This window comes from Ambystoma mexicanum, chromosome 3p (assembly GCF_040938575.1).
Source record: "Ambystoma mexicanum isolate Mex_15411 chromosome 3p, UKY_AmexF1_1, whole genome shotgun sequence".
NCBI lineage: Eukaryota > Metazoa > Chordata > Amphibia > Caudata > Ambystomatidae > Ambystoma > Ambystoma mexicanum.
In genome coordinates, this window is record NC_090925.1 from 75,836,947 (window position 1) to 75,854,215 (window position 17,269).

Below are 17,269 nucleotides of genomic sequence, written 5' to 3' on the forward strand. Positions count from 1 at the left end.
GGCTCATGTGGGTCAGAGTCAAAGACCAACTTTGGGAATGCAAGTGTGTAGTACCGAAATCCCTTAAGTGGTCCATGAAGGAGAGACCCCTCAGCAGGCACTGCTTTAGGTCTGTTTGGGAAGGCGCATGTTGACTTTGCTCGCTGCTTACATGCCAACATTCTGAGGCACCTCGAGGGAGATTGTATGAGAGAATTCGGGAGAAATTAATTTCACCATAGGAATGCATTGGGGGTAGAATTAATTGCGGTGGGAGAATGTGAAAAACTGCAATATTTTGCAATATTTTTCATTTCAAAATTGGGAGTCTCCCGCCTTAATCGGGAAGGTTGCCATGTCTGTTGCTGTACAGTGAAGAAGGAAAAGTGTTAGGGCATGTCCTTGGTAAATATTTGCCACCCGATCGTCCACGCCGGACTGCATGTTGAAGAAATGTATAATCCCTTGTATGTACTCCATCGGGTTATGGACTAAAGGGCACAGCAATATATTTGTTACTATCTTACTTTTGTTCTAGGGATTGCCTTACAAGCTGCATTTGCATAAGCCCATGTGGCCATGACTTCCCTTGGGGCATAGAAGTGTTATCACCTCATTGACTTTTCAAACGGATTCCTCCACAGCAGACATTTGCATACACAGAAGGATTTACAGCTTTTCAGTAGGTAATTCCGGTTTCAGCTCCCTGGCCATCTTGTGATAACCATTATGTTGAACTTTCCTGTGATCTCTTCAAGGCAATATGTCACTTGAGGCCATTTCCTGTGATGTCTTAAGGTCAAAGTTCATGTGACATCAGTTCCTTTGATGTCATTTTTATGCTAATTGCTATTTTTGAAATTTTAAGATTCTTACAGATTTTAAGTCAAAAATGTTGGCATGTATGGTTTTGTGCTATGCAGGATTTAGTAAATTATGAAATTAGGCATTATCTAAATGGGCTGCTTGTTTATTGAATGCTTAAGAGTGGCCTTTCATTTTGACTAGGCAAACGTCAGCTGCTTCATTGTCCACCACTTATTTATTTAGCAGTAATCCTGGCCTTTCAATAAATCTCCTGTTAAATCCATACTTAATTCTCCTGCTTCCTCTAATAGCCTCCAGGTCCACATGTTTTAAATTCTACATTGAAAAAGATATAACTCAAACGTGTTTCTTTTTTTTACACATTTAGTCTGGGATTTTAATTTGGTAAAACAGAAGTTATGAGAGCGATAAAAGGATAAACATCCTTAAAAAAATAAAAAGGTCAGTGGTCAGACTCTGGGATTCTTCAAGACCGCTGGACAAACGCAAGGTGGCAGAAGGATCTGTAAGAAGCAAAGGGCAGGTGTCAGGCAGCAAGTAGGCCAACGTTCAGAAGCACATGAGGTGGCGATGTTTTCACAGAAAAGGGGGAGACACGAATTTTCCCCTAGGTTTGCACTTAAGTTTTATGTGGGAGAAAGGGAAAAATAAAATTTTAATAAAAAAAATAGGGAGCGTTGGTATGTATTCAGTCAGAAACAGAATCAATGCCGCAATATAAACAACGGCGCCTTTCGCTGTTACTGCACTTACTTATCCGTAAATGGACTATAAAAACTGAAAAAGAAATCACACAATTGTACTATTGTAGATTTTTTTTTTATTTGGGTCACTAATGCTTCGTGTAAGCACAGAGGCCCCTAAACCACACTTGGCTCGCTCTCCTCGTGCGGTCACCTTCGGAAGAGCTCGTGTATTTCCGGCGCTCGGCCATGTGTGGCCGCTCGTCAGCTTCGGAGAAGTGCTCGTGTATTTCCGGCGCTCGGCCATTTGTGGCCGCTCGTCAGCTTCGGAGAAGTGCTCGTGTATTTCCGGCGCTCGGCCACAGGGCAGCTTCGGCTCCGGGGAAGTGCTCGTGTATTTCCGGCGCGCGGCCACTGGGCAGCTTCGGCGCCACTGGGCAGCTTCGGCTCCGGGGAAGTGCTCGTGTATTTCCGGCGCTCGGCCACTGGGCAGCTTCGGCTTCGGGGAAGTGCTCGTGTATTTCCGGCGCTCGGCCACTGGGCAGCTTCGGCTCCATGGGAAGTGCTCGTGTATTTCCGCTACTCGCTCGGCAGCTTCGGCTCCGGGTATGAAGAGCCGGCGGTGGGGGATTAGCGTCTCCAGTCCTGCACATGCGCAGTGCCCTGGCCGGCTCTGCCGAGGAATCCTCCCCCTTCTTCCGGGTCTGCGCAGTGGGCAGTGACCAGGGGGTGGGGGTCTCAAGTGTCAGGTGCCAGCCTCTGCCCACCTCCTCAGGATGCATTCACTCTCTGGGAAAGACATGGCCTGGCACCATCCTACGGATAAGGTGAGTTAAGATGGGGGGGGATGGGTGGTCACTGGATCTTCCCTTAATAAATACACACACAGTAGCTTTCTCAATAGCAACCTGGTGCAATAGCTCGTTATGTTGACGCTGGGATCGTAGACGTGTGGCCAGTTTGCAGGTTTGGGTTCTGTTATAAATGGTCAATACTAATGAATTTATTTATACATTAATAACAGCGCCCAAAACCCTTGGGCATCTAGGCGCTACAGCCGGCGAGATAGGGGAAATGTCAGTTTGGATGTGTCAGGTGTTTTCTAAATGCAACAGTTTGTTTCCAAGATGGGTGGGTAGCTTGTTCCAGGGTGTAGGAGCGCGGACGGGGAAGCTGGCTCCACCTGTTTGAACTTGGGTGCGTTAAAGTGGTGAGTCTAGTGAGATCTGGTATGTCTTGAATATGCAGTTTTGGTTATTTTCTCTGCTAGGTAGCGGGCAGTGTCGTTCAATAGGCAGCAATGAGTGAGGGATAGCTCAGCGGCACCGTGCTCGCCTAGGAAACAAGACGACACGAAGCAACAACACAAACAAACAGGTTCAATACCCGGGTCTGCACTTAGAAACCTCTGGGTAGTAAGTGCGTTATAAATATGCAACTAAGACATATTCCTGTAACAGCGCCTCGATGCCCCCGGGCTGTGTGAGGGCTTTAAAAATGCAAATAAATCGTTGACTGGTACCCAATGATCAGTTTTCCTGCCCTTGGATATATGGTCCCGTTTGCTCAAGTCAAGTGCGGCCCCTAGTGCGTTGTTTTGGATTGTTTGGAGTTTGTTTAGGTTCTTTTTCAGAAGTGACACAGAGTAGGGAATTACAGTAGTCTATTTTTGACCCAATAAGGGCTCTGGCGACTTCAAGACGGTTTGGGGTGGTAAGAAAGGGTGTGCTGCCGTTGATGAGCTTGGTGGCATATGCAGAAGTTGATGCAATGGGGTTGACCTGACTGGACATAGTCAGCGATAGACGCCAGGTAGACGCCAAGAGTTTTGACGGAGGAGGCGACAGCAATGTTGTGGCCGTCAATGATGAAAGATGCAAAGTCTCTGGGTAGTTTTGCAAGATGGGCCGGGGGGCCACATGAGAAGTTCTGTTTTGGCGTTGTTCAGGGCGAAACTGTGTGTGGCCATCCAGGATTGGATAGATTTGTACATAGAGTTGATTTTGAGGGTGTCTTTGGGGTATTCACCAGTGAGAGGGATGAAAATGTGGTTGTTTTCCGCAGAGTTTGTGTATGAGATACCCAGGGCATGGAGGTGGTCGGAGAGGGGCTTCGTGTATACGTTGTAGAGGGTTGACGAGACAGAAGAGCCTTTGGGTACTCCGCAGGCTGTGGGTGTTGGTGTGGCCGAGGCTTCTCCAGCCAACATTTGTGGTGATTGTTCGGCTAGGAATGAGGCTATCCAGCTGGTGGCTTCTATGGAGAAGTGAGCTGAGGATGTGAGGGTATGATAAAGGATCTTATAGTCGATGAGGTCAAATGCCACAGAGAGGTCCAGATGCAGGAACAAGGAGAGTGTGCCCCGGTTGTTTGCATGATCAAGCTGTTTTTTTAGTTCTAGGAGGGCTGTTTCAGTCCTGTGCTTCGGGCGAAAGCCTGATTGCCCGACCCCAGGATATGATGTGTTCTAGGAAGGGCTGGATTTGTAAGTAGGTCACTCTGCCCATGATTTTCAGGAGGAATGGTACTGTGGTGATGGGCCGCTAGTTGGTGGGGATGGCTGGGTCAAGTGAGGGTTTTTTCAATAGTTGGGTGATTCAAGATTTTTTTCATAGTGGGGGGAGCGATGCAGATGGCGAAGGAGGCGTTAATGATGGTGGCAATGAGGGGGAGGAGAGGATTAGCGCATTCTTTGAGCAAGGTGGGTGGGCAAATGTCCCCTTTGCAGCGGGAAGGTTTGAGGCCAGCAATAATGGTTGCAAATGAGTAGATGCTGATGGGCTGGCACTTGAAAGGAGGGAATTCCCTAAGAACAGGTGGCAGTGATGGGCAAGCAGCTGGGATTGAGGCACGTGTGTCTTTTATTTTAGTTTGTAATTGTGTAATTTTGCCTGTGAAGGTGTCTTGGATTTTGTTACAGGCTGAGTCTTTTTGCACTGTGGATGGAGGGGAGATGGGGGTTTCCAATTCTCTCAGCATGGTGAAGAGTTCTCATGAGCTGGAGGAGGCATTGGAGATTCTGTCATTGTAGCTGGCAGCTTTGACGCTCAGTATACGTTGCTTGTAATGGAGAAACCGTTTGGAGAGGCTGATTTTGTTGGCAGGGGTTGGGACTTTAAGCCAGGTGGCTTCAACTGCTTTTTTTTTTGCAGCTTGCGCTTCACAAAGTTCTGGTGGGCACCTGGAATTGAGATGTGTGGGATTCTTGGATTTCTTGGCTTTGAGGGGTGGCAGGAGGTTCATGGCCTTCTGAAGTAAGGCATTGTAATGATTAACCAAGGCTGTGGGATACTGAGTGGGAGGCGGGGGGAGTTGTAGGTTGATGTGGGGGATGAGGTTCTTATTGGTTAGGTTACGTGAGCTGTGAGCAATGATGTGAGTGGGATGGGCTCTGATCTCTGTTGGTTGCTATACGTGTGTATGGTGAAGGGGTCGGTATGGTGGTATGACCAATGGCAAGGACGGTTGTCGAGAATAGACATGTTACTTTTATGCTCCACGATCCAATCAAGACTGTGGCCATGGGCATGCGTTGGCTCTGTGATAAGTTGGATGCAGCCTAGGGCAGCGAGGGAGATGGCTATGGCAGAGGCGTTAGTGTCAGAGGGGTCGTTGAATCCCAAGTTGAGGTCACCCAGTATAAGAAGTTGCGTGGAGGGTTTAAGGTTGGAGGAGATGAGTTGCGTGAAATTGTTCTTGAAGGAGGCGATAGGGCCCAGAGGGCGGTAAATGAGATGGATAGTGCGGGAGGCGTTGGATGAGAATTTTAGTTTGGCAGACAGGATTTCACCATTGGGAAGTAGGGTGGGGTTGGTGGTTTAGAGTGCGGGTAAGTCTCTGTAAATGAGGGCGACTCTGCTGCCTTTCTTATCGGGTCTGTCACATCGATGCATGGCATATAACCTGTGCGTTTGGCAATGCAAAGGGCTGGGCCGGCCGTAGGGGAAAGCCAGGTTTCTGTAAGGGCTAGGATGTCTAAGTTGTCTGCAGAGATAAGGTCGAATATATCCTGCGGATTGGCTGTGAGGGATCTAGTATTGAGGAGGGCATATTGGAGAGCCAGACCAACAGGCTTTTTGGGTGTGAGAGGGTTGTTAGGTTGATTTGTGTTGCAGGGCATCACTGTGAGGGGGTACAACGGCATTCCTGTTGTCATTCAGTACAGGAGATGGCATCCTCCATCGAATGAAAGAAGGAATAGAGCATGGTGTTAGGGAGAATTCTCCAGAATGGCTAATTTCCCTTACCTGTTGAGTCCATCGGCAGCTTTGCTGGATTTCTAGGGTTTAAATGTTTAACCTGGTAAGAGTGTGAGCCTTTTTTCCCACTCTTACATGTGTTTTGCTGTGTGTTGTACATTTTCTGCTCATGGGCTATGGAGTCTTTCCCACCCCTTAGGCATCATCTTTTTACTGTGTGTCACCCAGCACCTTTAGTGCAGTGATACAGGGTTGTATTTTCAGACTTCCCATTTTAAACTCCATTTTCTGGGACTGACTACTGTCTCCAGAACATGTAAAACTGCCATTGACTTTACTAGTCTTTTTAAATTTACAGACCCAGTACACCCTATCTTCCCATAGAGTACTGGAGGGGTTAATAGTTATCCCCTTTTGTCTGATTCTCATGGAACATTAGTATGTTCCCCTTTCTCTAAGATTTGGCTGGTGGCAGGGGTATCTACCATTTTTATTCTACCGCAGACTATGAAAATAGCCTTTGGTACCGTTAGAGGTTATGGTGGTAGCCTCAAACTCAAACCCGGTAATCCACTTTTAATTTTACTTGGTTCCTGTCAAGTTCTTTCACCACATCTTTTTGTAAAGGTCTTTGTAGTGTTTTACTCTGCGTGCCAAACCAGGTTTGGTTCCTTTGTTCGCTGTCCTTTGGCAGGCTTCTGCACAGAAGCCCTCCTTAGGCGCCTGAGTGGCTGGGTGGGCAGGATGTGAGGGAGGGGTTTGAGGCCCCCTGCACAGGGTCTCCTTGGAGACCCAAGTCGCACTCCTGTTTGATTGGCTAGGTGGCTGCCCTGCCAGGCCAGCCATCCTGCTGTGTGATTGACAGCCAGGCTGTGTGAATGGGGGATTTGGTGCATAAAAAGCCAGTCTCTGGGACTGGAAGGCAGAGTCACCACTGGAATGAGATAACCAACGAGAAGCTGAAGGAAGATGACTGCTGCAACTACTGGACACCCGGTGAAGCCCTGCAGCAGGTCCAAATCGCCTGAAACTTCGACGACACAGGAGATCTGAAAGGAATCTTCTCCCCTTGAGCTTGGTGGGAACAACCAGCTCTCCAAACACCAGACACCGGTCCTCATCCTGGTCGAATTTACTGTGCATCGCTGCAGTAGATCGGATAGCCAGTGGGAAGAGAACCAGTTTGGGTTTTAAGGAGCGCACCTTTTATTCGTCGTTTTGCTCCGCTGCTGGCTTCTTCCCTGGGCAGTGCAGGACCCTCCAGCCGTCCTCCTTCTTGTCACCACGACTGAAACTTCAGGAACCGCGAACCTGCAGCAACTGCCAGGAACAACTGCTTCAGCTACAGCATTCTTCTTTAAAGGTACTGTGCAAATTTGGTCGTTCGTTCCGTCCGACCGCAGTGTAAGTGCGGGAAATCTTTCGCCTCTCCGAAGGCTCGTCCTTCTCTTCTCCTTTGAATAACTTTTCCTCCGACCAACTTCGTTTTGAACACTTGGCAAAGACTTAACCGCAAACTACTTTGAACTGGTGATCCTCTGCAAAGACACTGAACCATTAACATTGGCCCAGACCTATTGACTTGAATCCTAGTTGTAGTAGCCTTTTCTAGATTACCCTGCCTAGAACTTGTTGGTGCTGTTGATTTTGAATAGCCTTGTCTTTTCTCCCTTTTAAATTCTTCGAGTGCCATTTTGCTCGCACTTAATTATGAACCTAACTTGTCCAGAATTGATTGGGGGTTGTTGTAGTGTATTAAGACTGTGATTTTCAGCTGCTTTATGATAGTGAACTGTTTTATAACTGATGGTGTAAATACATGTATGTTCTTTTACTCAGAAACCTTCAATCAGTGTTTGTTTGAATCATAGTAATTGTTGTCCTTTGTGTAAACTCTTGTACTGCTCACTTTACTCTTGAGATAAGTCTGGCTGCTCAGCCATCGCTACCACTTTACTGTGTAGTACAGGCTTGTACCAAAGGTGAAATTGTACTTACATTTGTAGTCTTAATTGTGTGTAGTGTTCCCAAAGGGTTCTGCATATGATTCTTCCTAACATGTTGGAGGTTCGTATTGCGAAAACTGGTTGTTGGTGTGCGAGAAGCACGGGTCGAGTGGTGGCAGAGGTGTTGCATCTTGTGGACTTGTGGGGGGAGATGCTGGCGTTTCTGAGTGTGCTCTGTGGGTGGAATGGTGTGGATAGTGGTGTGCCTGGCAGGGCTGGAAGTGATGTGCTTGGTAGGTATAGTGATCGTGTGGAGGGAGGTGTTAGTTCCCGGGTTGTTGGGTGAGGTTTTGCAAGGTATTCTAGAATGTGGGGTTCGCCACATGAGGTGTGAGTGGGCGGGTGGTGCGGCTGATCTGGCGGCGTGAGCGGGTTGGGTGGCTGGTTGTCTGCCTGGATATTGAGCTGTTGGATGAACGATAAGGAGTGGAGGGTGAGGGTGGCAACAGCGAGTGTGGGTTTTGGGACCAGGGACTGCCGGCTAAGTTGGTGTGTGGTTTCACGGAGGCAAATTATAAAACAAACGTTTCAGGGGTATTGGACATGTCCAATAGGAGTTGGGTTTTAAAAAGGCGTGTGTTTATCAGTTAACAGAAGTGCCCACCTTTCTTTGCCAGTGACTTGTGGTGAGTTGCAATAATGATGGAATGTGTCCGAAAAGATATCTATTTTTTTTCTTCATTTGGACTGAAATTTGTGAGTGCATTTGTAGGGACTTCTCTACTGTGTAATCCATGGTGCCTGTTAGACCATGTAACGTTTTTGTGTATTGGAAGGAGGGCTGTGCGAGTGAGAGAGTGTACAGTCCTGCAGGGGTTTTTATACTAGGTAGATGCAGAGTGTATCCTGTGACTGCAGAATTCTTAAGGCATCTGTACTGAAGGAGGCACACTACTTTAGAAGACTTAGTTCTGTGGAGGCGTTTATATAGTGCATTCTGGAATATGTATGCACTAAGTTGGCCAAAGTGAATTCATTGACATTTATTTGTGTTTGTATGTGCTTGCCCTCATTGAGTGAGGCAATACGTATTCTACATGTGCCCGAGTGGACTCAGGGAGACAGTGCGCACTCTTGGACATGTAGTGTGGTTGTCCCAGGTAGAGATATGCTGCACTGAGGCCATGAGTTAGGAAAATGCATTTTTGGGCATGCAGCTAGTTTGAGACCCCTGGATTGCACGAGACAGTGCATGCTTGGCTATGTAGGCCTTTGCGCATGGTCGGGGAGTAGTCTTTGCACTGAGCACAGTATACAATTTTGGACATGTATTTTTGCCTGAGCGTCTGTATTCAGTTAGACTTAGTGCACTGCCCTCTTCCCCGTCACCTCCATAAGTTCTTGAATGATGTCCGACCTATACAACAGGCATTTTGCCTGTATCGCTTGGATACTTAACATTTAAGGAAAAACATGACCTTTGTGGTAATGTCCCCTTTAAGAGTGTGTGATGAAAGGCTGCCAATAAAAGGAGCTTTAGCCGGTACGTGCTTTTAGAATGGCGGCAGGCTTCATGAATGGCACTTCTGTCTCGTATGTCATTTACTGGAACTACAGGCCTCCAGTGTGTGATCACAGAACTGCAGCTCCCACTGACCTGGGTGATCCCAGATCAGTGTATGTTACCTGGGTGCCCCCAGGTAACTGTCCAGTCATGTGCTCATGGCTCTATTAGAAAGCCTAGATGCCCCCGGCAACTGTCTCTCGCCGTAACTGCATGCTGCGTGCCTGCAGGCTGGGACCGCTGTCCTGGGTGTCCACAAGCCAGCCACACAACAGCGTCCTTATGACACTACCCCCTCACCTTAATAGAGTGTCCTACACAGCAAACTTCATGTTTATTTGTCTGTTCTTTGGACAGCAAGTTTCCAGGCTGGGTCCGGCTTTATCTTTTTCCCTCAGCTTCTCCTGAAATGTGCTTTAGCCGTACAGTAGAGCTGCAGCAGTGCCAGCGTTCTTGTCAAGATAGAGACACGGCTGCCTTGTTGCACATTTCCTATCTGTCAGGGCCAATAGTAGGTTTCATGCTTTGCACCAGGACCCCAGTAGTGGAGCTCTGCTGACCAGTGGCGGTGCAGACTTGAGGACAACAGCAGTCTCTGCAGGACCAGTAAAGAGTTTAACTTGAGCCACACGTCTGCTCACATTGGCGTGTGCTCAGATGTCGCGGCTTGAGGCAGGCCCACAGCCTCCCAGTTGCCATCCTCGAGCAGATGGGGCTGCTCCATTCTGAAGACGGGAGCAGTACCATTGAGGACCTACCTGGCAGTGAGCATGACCCGATTTCTGCAGACAATTGGATGGCAAAGGGAAAGGATGTGCTTTTTCTTGGTCAAATCCTGCTTTGCCAAAGGACCCTCTGCACTATATGAAGGTCTTACCTGCAAAATAAAACCTTCTGGGCCTACAATACCCCCAGGTCTCTGCCTGCAAATTTGGAATCGACCTGGAGCAGTGTGATTGGCTAACAGAGGCATGTGACACATTTCCTCTTATTCGGTCTTCTATCAGCGGCTTCAGCCAAGGGCCAAAAGCAGTAATGGGCAGGTCCCTGTTTGGACCTGTTAACTGTCCTTTTGTTAGCTATTGCCCTCTTGTAGCCTACCCAGAATGTACACATGCTTCTTCTCAGCCACCCATCTACCTGTTCCCTTTCACCTGCCCACCTACCCTCCCTCTCTTGGGCTGCACACTTTATTCATTGTTGTCACTTGCCTGTTTGTTCTACCCTCCAGGATGCATCTCGATTTTGCTCCATTTATCCTTCTACTCATTTTTTCCCCTCCCTTCTGGCATAGCAGTCGGCCTCAACTTGGTGTAACTTCTGCAGCACTCTCTGACACCGCTCCATCTAACGGCTCTCCCCCGCACCCACACTCCTCGAATAAGATGCTCCCTTTCTAGCCGGATATCTAACCTCCTCCACCCCCTTGCCTACCTCAAACCTGCTTCTCTCCCCCACTTCCTAACACTCTTTCTCTTGGCCTCTGGGATGCACAATTCCTCTGCAAAGTACTCCTACATCACTGACTACTTTGACTCTTTATCACCATCAACTTTCACTTCTTGCTATCACAGAAACCTGAATCCCCCCTCATTATTCTGCTACACTAGCACTTCTCCACATTGACTTTTCTACCTTCTCCCACTCTCCCCAACCTGATGGGAAGGAAGGTGGTGTGCAGTTCAGTATCACTAAGGCCCTCAACACTGTCCCTCTACCCTTGTCTGACATCAACTCTTACTTTTTAAAATATTCCACTATTCAACTACTCCCTCCTTCTCCTCTATCAACCCCCTTATACTCTCTTCCTCTGTTAAGTCACTTCCTACTGACATCCCCGTTGTCATGCTCAGGGAACATTAACCTCAGCAATCCCCTCTGCAGACACCTGCTTTGAACTTAACTGTTACCTACCTGAGAGCTCCCTCTTCTCTCAGCCTACAAACTCCAGTGGCAATCTCTTGACCCTGTCTTTATAATTCGCTCTCTTGCTACGACCTCTCCGGCCCCCTCCAATTACTCCATTGTTCACTTTAACATCCTTCTACACCTTATCGCTCCTCTTAAATGACAAAGAGGAAATTCAGACAGGAGTCTTTTTCCCCTTACCTTGATGAGGTGATGACCTCTCCTGTCTTTCCCCTGTTAAGGCCTCTTCCTTTGAACATGCTTTCTCTGGCATTCACTATGTACTTATGACTCAATTTGACCAACACTGTTCTGCTCGCACTTTTCGGTCCTCAGCCTTAGATCACCTCTTAAATTCAAAACCTCTAATAAACATGCACCATAACATATGACATTCGCACAAATTATGGACACCTACCATACTCCTAGCCTACGAAAATTCCCTCTATGCCATAATCTCTACACTGCACTCTTCCAAATCCATCTACGTCACTAACCTAATCTGCTCTGTCTGAATCACCCCAGCAAACTTGCATCTACCTTCTAATCTTTGCTCACACCTCCCAAGCCATTATCCATTTTCTTCTCGCTTTCTGTTAAGGACCATGCTCGCTAATTTTTCTCTAAATGACAGAACTCCTCTATCTCCCTCCCCTCCTCCTGTCCACCACCTCTACCCCTACCTCTTCTACTTTTAACTTACCTTTCCCTATTGAATTGGCTCACATCCTTTGCAGTCCCAATCCATATTGCGCTCCAGTGGACCCTGTTACTCCCTATATGTTCAAAGGCCTAGTCTCAATCACTTACCCATATCTCTGTTGAGCTATTTAACCTCTCTCTCCAGTGAACTCTTCCCTGCTTCCTTCAAAGCTGCAACTGCCTTACCCTTACACTAGAGATTGGTATAATATCTATTGAATCTTTTTTAATTTTTTACATTGCATATTTTTTAGACTGAAACAAGTGTGGTATACCAGTGTTGTAAGCATTATGCAATCAACATGTAGCCTGAAAAGGCAAGGGGCAACAAAGCAGCAACTTTTGATACTATAGACATTGTAGTACTGGGCGATTAATATTTCCAAGGTGAGGGCATGAGGCCAGGGGTTTCCATCTGCTGTTAGTCCAGAAATCTGAGGCCTTGTTGGGTTTACAGATTGAAGTGATGTGCCTGTTGCAATGGAAGCAGTTTTGGGTCCACTCTGATGCTGTTCCATCTTGGCTTTTGGAAAAGAGACAAGGGTAGCCTTTTATGACTTGTGATTTTCTTTGACATTTTAACTGAATTACGTGTAAGGAGTTCGTAATGGACCCTTCATTCTTGTAGGTGCCAGTTACGTTCCATGATTCTGCAGCATTCTGCTCCGAAGCAGAGACCAAGCTTCTACATGAATGGCAGAAAGAACTCTACAAGACTGTGATGCGTGAAATTCATCAAGCGCTGATCTCGCTGGGTAATGTTGTACTGTCTATCCAAGTGTACCAGCTGTGACGGTCTTACTTTTTATTACCAATTCTCTTCTGCAGATATGATAAATAGTACACAATGTTATTCTACACGTGTAACTGCACTTACTCCACACTTTGTCATCCCGGCACTGATATTTACATGTGCTTACCTTTTTGTACAGTTTTGTAAAATGCAGATGTGTATCCCCTTTTGACAGCATGCACAATATGGTTTAATTGAGAGATTCACATCCTCTTCATGCATAGTATGTTTTCTTCAGCTAACTCTCCTGGCACGCTCCTTTCTTATCGACAGTGTGTTATCTGTTTGCACAGGCTGTAAGATTCACGATACATTGCTCCAAGTGGATATAGAAAAAGAGCCACTGAAACCAAAGGCCCAACATCCTGCAACTAGCACCCACACGGATAACACCATATTGTGTAAGTAGAACTGTTTGAGATTATCACAGTGACGTTGAGGTCACCATCACTATTGTCTGTTTGGTAAGCACACTCCCATCAAATGGAACATTTGGATACCCTGTCAACATCTGTCAGACTGTCATTCTATTTATCTTGAATTGTTCATGGGAGGGGTATGAGGCATGCTGACTTTGGCTGAAAAGTGACACACCCGTTATAAAGACTCCTGTAACATTTCTTTCCCTACACCCTATTTGCCAGATGCTTGTGTGTAGAGATGGTGTGCATGGTTCGCCATTTAAAAATGTCATCCCTATGTTTACTAGCCATGTATTCATCTTGTCTCCCTTGCAGAGATGTGTGGACGCATACATTATTTAACACAACACACACCTGGAAATTCAGCGGGTGTGGGGCAATCATGACGGGATTAATTGTTCATTTCCTCCATAATGAGATGCCCTCCCTTAATGCCATTTTGTATATCATTGTTAATCCTTTTTATTATAATATGTATGTGTACATGGGCTTACCAACGGGAATGCACCGAGTTAAGCTAGTCATGACTTCCACCATCCGCTGAATTTAAAGGGTTTTGTTGCATTCAATCTGCTTAACTTTAACTTATATTTTCAGTGTGTTAAACCCTAGTTTCTTATGGGCCACTAGCCATGCTCTTTGGCTGTGGCCACGGGCGTCGTCAGTGTCCACTGTGCATGCTCCAGCAATATGTTTGTTTTGGACCTACTAGGTGGCCATGGCCCTGTAGAGGTGGCCACTATACATACACTAGCCAGAGCCTCTGGATCGAAGGCCGTGCCCACTGCAATAAATCAGGGGGAGTCGGGGGGGGGGGGGGGGGGAGGGGGAGGGGTCACAACCTCTGGGGAGATGTCATGGCTTCATCGAGTGAGACATGATAGCCCCCATTTGCCCTGGAAGATAACCCTCCCATACCTAATACCCTCTTTGCCTAGTGTCACACGTCCATTCATCCTCCTATGAATAGTAGGGAAAACCTTTACTCATGTCCCTTAGCCAACCTTACAATGCTGGTCGGCCTTCTGAAACTTGTTGTGAAAACACCTTCCACCTATCTATTTATTGGATATTTGTAAGGCGCCTATACAACAAAACAGTGTTTCAAGGTGCCACAAGCAAGAAGGGAAGGCAACAAGGGAGTAAATAAAATGGTTCCATGTGTTTGTAACAAATTATTAAATGACAAAAACCTTTTCAGTGAAGGATAAATAATGAAAACATTTTCAAAGTCTTCCTCTTTTAATTGTGGGGTCCTTCCCCCAAACCCCCTGTTTTCCTAGCTTTATTACCCCCAACCCTTTTTAATCCCTTACCCCACACCCCGTATATACTTTCAACCAAAAATCCGACATTCTTTTCGTTATATTTCGTTATCACTGTTTACTAATAAAACAGTGACAGTGAATAATAAAACGACAATGGTCCTACTGGGCCTTGTGACATTCGTAATGTGCCAGTGCAGTAAAGGAGGGATGTAGGACAGGTGAGGGGAGAGGCTCGGGGGGGGGGAGGGGGAGAGCAGGATAGGATAAGTGCTTTCTGCACCCCCTCCCCGGTGGGGAAGTGCCGAAAGGTGCCTGTGGGCAACAGGTTAAGTTGAAGGGCGGCGATGTCCCAGGAGGTGTGGGCCCAGCGGGCAGTGCTGAGGATGGTGTTGGTGGCGATTGGGCAACTTGAGGTGGTCCGGTTCAAAACCGAGAGAGGCTGTTCCAGAGGGAGGCCCCACCGAGGAGAGATATCTGCCCCCAGCTCCCTTCTTGGAGAAACGTTTGATCAGCAGAGAGTTGGAAGAACAAAGAGATCTGGAAGTATTTAGCAAGAGAGCGATGGAGATAGCGGGGTCCAAGGCCCCCGAGAAAGCCTTGTGGATGATTCAGAGGGTTTTGAATTTGTTCCTCGCAGCCACCGGGAGCCAGTGGAGAGAGTTTAGAGCTGGAGAGATACAGTCCCTGGGCTTGAGGCCAAGGATACGTTTTGCAGCCCTATTCTGGATCAGTTGTAGGGGCAAAGAGAAGAAAGCGTCACGTTAAGGAATAGGCTGTTGCAGTAATCCAGCCTGGAGAGGACCAGTGGTCTCGAGACATTGAGCTTCTGGGGGAAGGTGAGGAAAGGGAGAATGCCTCTGAGGAGGTGAAGTTGAAAGTGGGCCTTCTTGGCAAGGTCCAAGATGTGAGTAGTGAAGGGGAGAGAGGAGTCCAAGATGACTGCAATATTTTTGGCCTCAGTAGAAGGAGAAGGAAGAGGGCCCATTAAGGGCAGCCAGAGTGCTGGAGTGAAACGGGGAACAGGTTTTCTAATAGGAATAATCTGTGCCTTACTGGCATTAAGACAGAGATCATTGGAAGCACACCATGACTGAGTAGCAGACAGACAGTCTGGAATGAGGGAGGAGGAAGAGGAAGAGGAGAGCTTTAAGAAGAGTTGTGTGTCATCAGCGTGACACTGGAGGTGAGGAGAAAAGGTGGAGATCAGGTGAGCGAGAGGGGCAAGGTAGATTTTGAAAAGCCAAGGTGAAAGGATAGAGCCCTGGGGACCACCACATGTAGAGAGCGTGGTGGGGGAGGAGAAAGGATCAAGGTGCACCTGGGAAGGATGGTTGGTGAGGATTGGAAGAAGGTCGCCAATACAATGCCCGGTCTGAGATACCAAGGGTGTCTTGGAGCCGTTTTATTAGGATAGAGTGGTTGACCATGTCAAAGGCAGATGAGAGATCAAGGAGAATGGGAACAGCAGGAGAATTGGAGTCAAGATTTGCAATTCTTCATGGGTGTTCAGGAGAGCAGTTTCCGTGCCTCTGGGTGCTCAAAATCCAGATTGATGGTCATGTAGGTAATCAACTAGTTCAGTGTGATGGGTCAGTTGGGGGAAGACAAACTTCTCCACAAGTTTGCCAAGGAAGAGGTTAGTAGAGATGGGGCAGTAGTTAGCTAGACAAGAGGGGTAGTCCATCAAAAAGGATAATATTGGGTTGAGAGCCCTTGGCCATGACAGTGCCATTGTAATTGACATTAATGATGCACCTAGAGGATGAAAAGTGAGCCGAGAGTACTTCCCATCTAGTGCCACCATTAATCGGTGAAGAGGGTAGAGATCAGATGGTGGGTCCATAGGTCAGGAGAGGGGACAGAAAAGAGGTTATCAGTAATTGTCTGGAAGAGGTGCTGATGTAGGTGTATGCAATGGTTAGACCAGGATTTGAGGGCAGGAGATCTGTTTTAAACTTTTTTCTTCCAGACTTTGAAAGAGAGGTTGGATGTATGATAGAATAGCAGTTAAGAGAGGAGGTGGAGAGCGCCGTTGGGGTGGAGGAGAGAAGGACAAACATGCTGCACCGTACACAAGCAAACTCCCCTGGCGGCTAGCAGCCGAGGGAGGCAGGTAGAAGTCCAGACAAAAGACTTTAGGCTGAGGCCAATCAGCTCAGACTGAGCAAAGAGGGTGAGGTGTAGATGTAGCTGTAGAGACAGAGGGCCAGCGTCAACAGGAAAAGATGGAGGAGGAGGTACTCGCCAAAGAGAGGCCTCCAGACGGAGGCAGTTAATTGCAAGGGAGGATGGTGGCATTGAGACACTGAGTTGCGTTGCATGGTGGCAGCGTGCATCGATTGGGCAGCAGGTCCTGCGGAGCAGGGGCATCTGGTATCGACATTTCTAGTTGCGAAGCGTAATCTCAGCTCACGCCAGATCACAAAAAGCCCTACAGAAATGTGGCATTGAGTGTCGAGATGCGTGGGTGGAGTGTGCATCGTTTGGTAGCTGCGGAGTCGAGGGCGCATCGCGCAATCATTGGGACGCAAAGCCCACAGTCTTGCGGCGCACAGCAGGCCAGAGAATTGGAGAGGCGAAGATCCACAACAAGCCAATGTGAAGGTAATGTGGGCGCCACACCATCGGCGCCTAACACCTGTGGCGCTCAACACCATGCCCTTGACCTGCGCAGGCTTGATCCAGGACTGACATGCCATTAAGAATGTTTATCCAAATTTTTAGTGCCAAATGTCAAGAGTGGACTTTCTTTCCCAGAATGGCCAAAATACTGTGATGAGGAAGAAGGATAGAGCAGTGCAGAGTGAAGTAGGCCACAAGCCCAGAAAGCGTTCTAAGCAGAGAGTCGATGTCTGCTGCTGGTGGGAGAGAGCTGCGCCTCTCAGTGAGGATCGAGAAACCGAAAGGCTGAGGCAGGTTTGGAGGAGGAGAACATGCTGCAGGAACTCCAGGAGCTGGCGAGAGACTCCTGGGTGTT

At 47.6% G+C, this 17,269-nt stretch overlaps 1 protein-coding gene across 4 annotated transcripts in view; it reads left to right on the plus strand.

The window, feature by feature from the left end:
* Window positions 1-1,832: 1,832 nt before the first annotated feature.
* The window catches only part of LOC138580121 (zinc finger protein 684-like), an 84,530-nt gene continuing 69,093 nt past the window's right edge, over window positions 1,833-17,269 (plus strand). For 2 of the 4 annotated variants that reach the window (XM_069650401.1, XM_069650403.1), the window contains exons 1-3: window positions 1,835-2,317; window positions 12,438-12,564; window positions 12,896-13,003. In XM_069650401.1, the coding sequence (XP_069506502.1) occupies window positions 2,267-2,317; window positions 12,438-12,564; window positions 12,896-13,003 (286 nt within the window). In that variant the 5' untranslated portion in view covers window positions 1,835-2,266. Of the gene's footprint in view, window positions 2,318-12,437; window positions 12,565-12,895; window positions 13,004-17,269 lie in introns of all 4 variants that reach the window. The other 2 variants (XM_069650400.1, XM_069650404.1) reach the window with 2 other exon arrangements.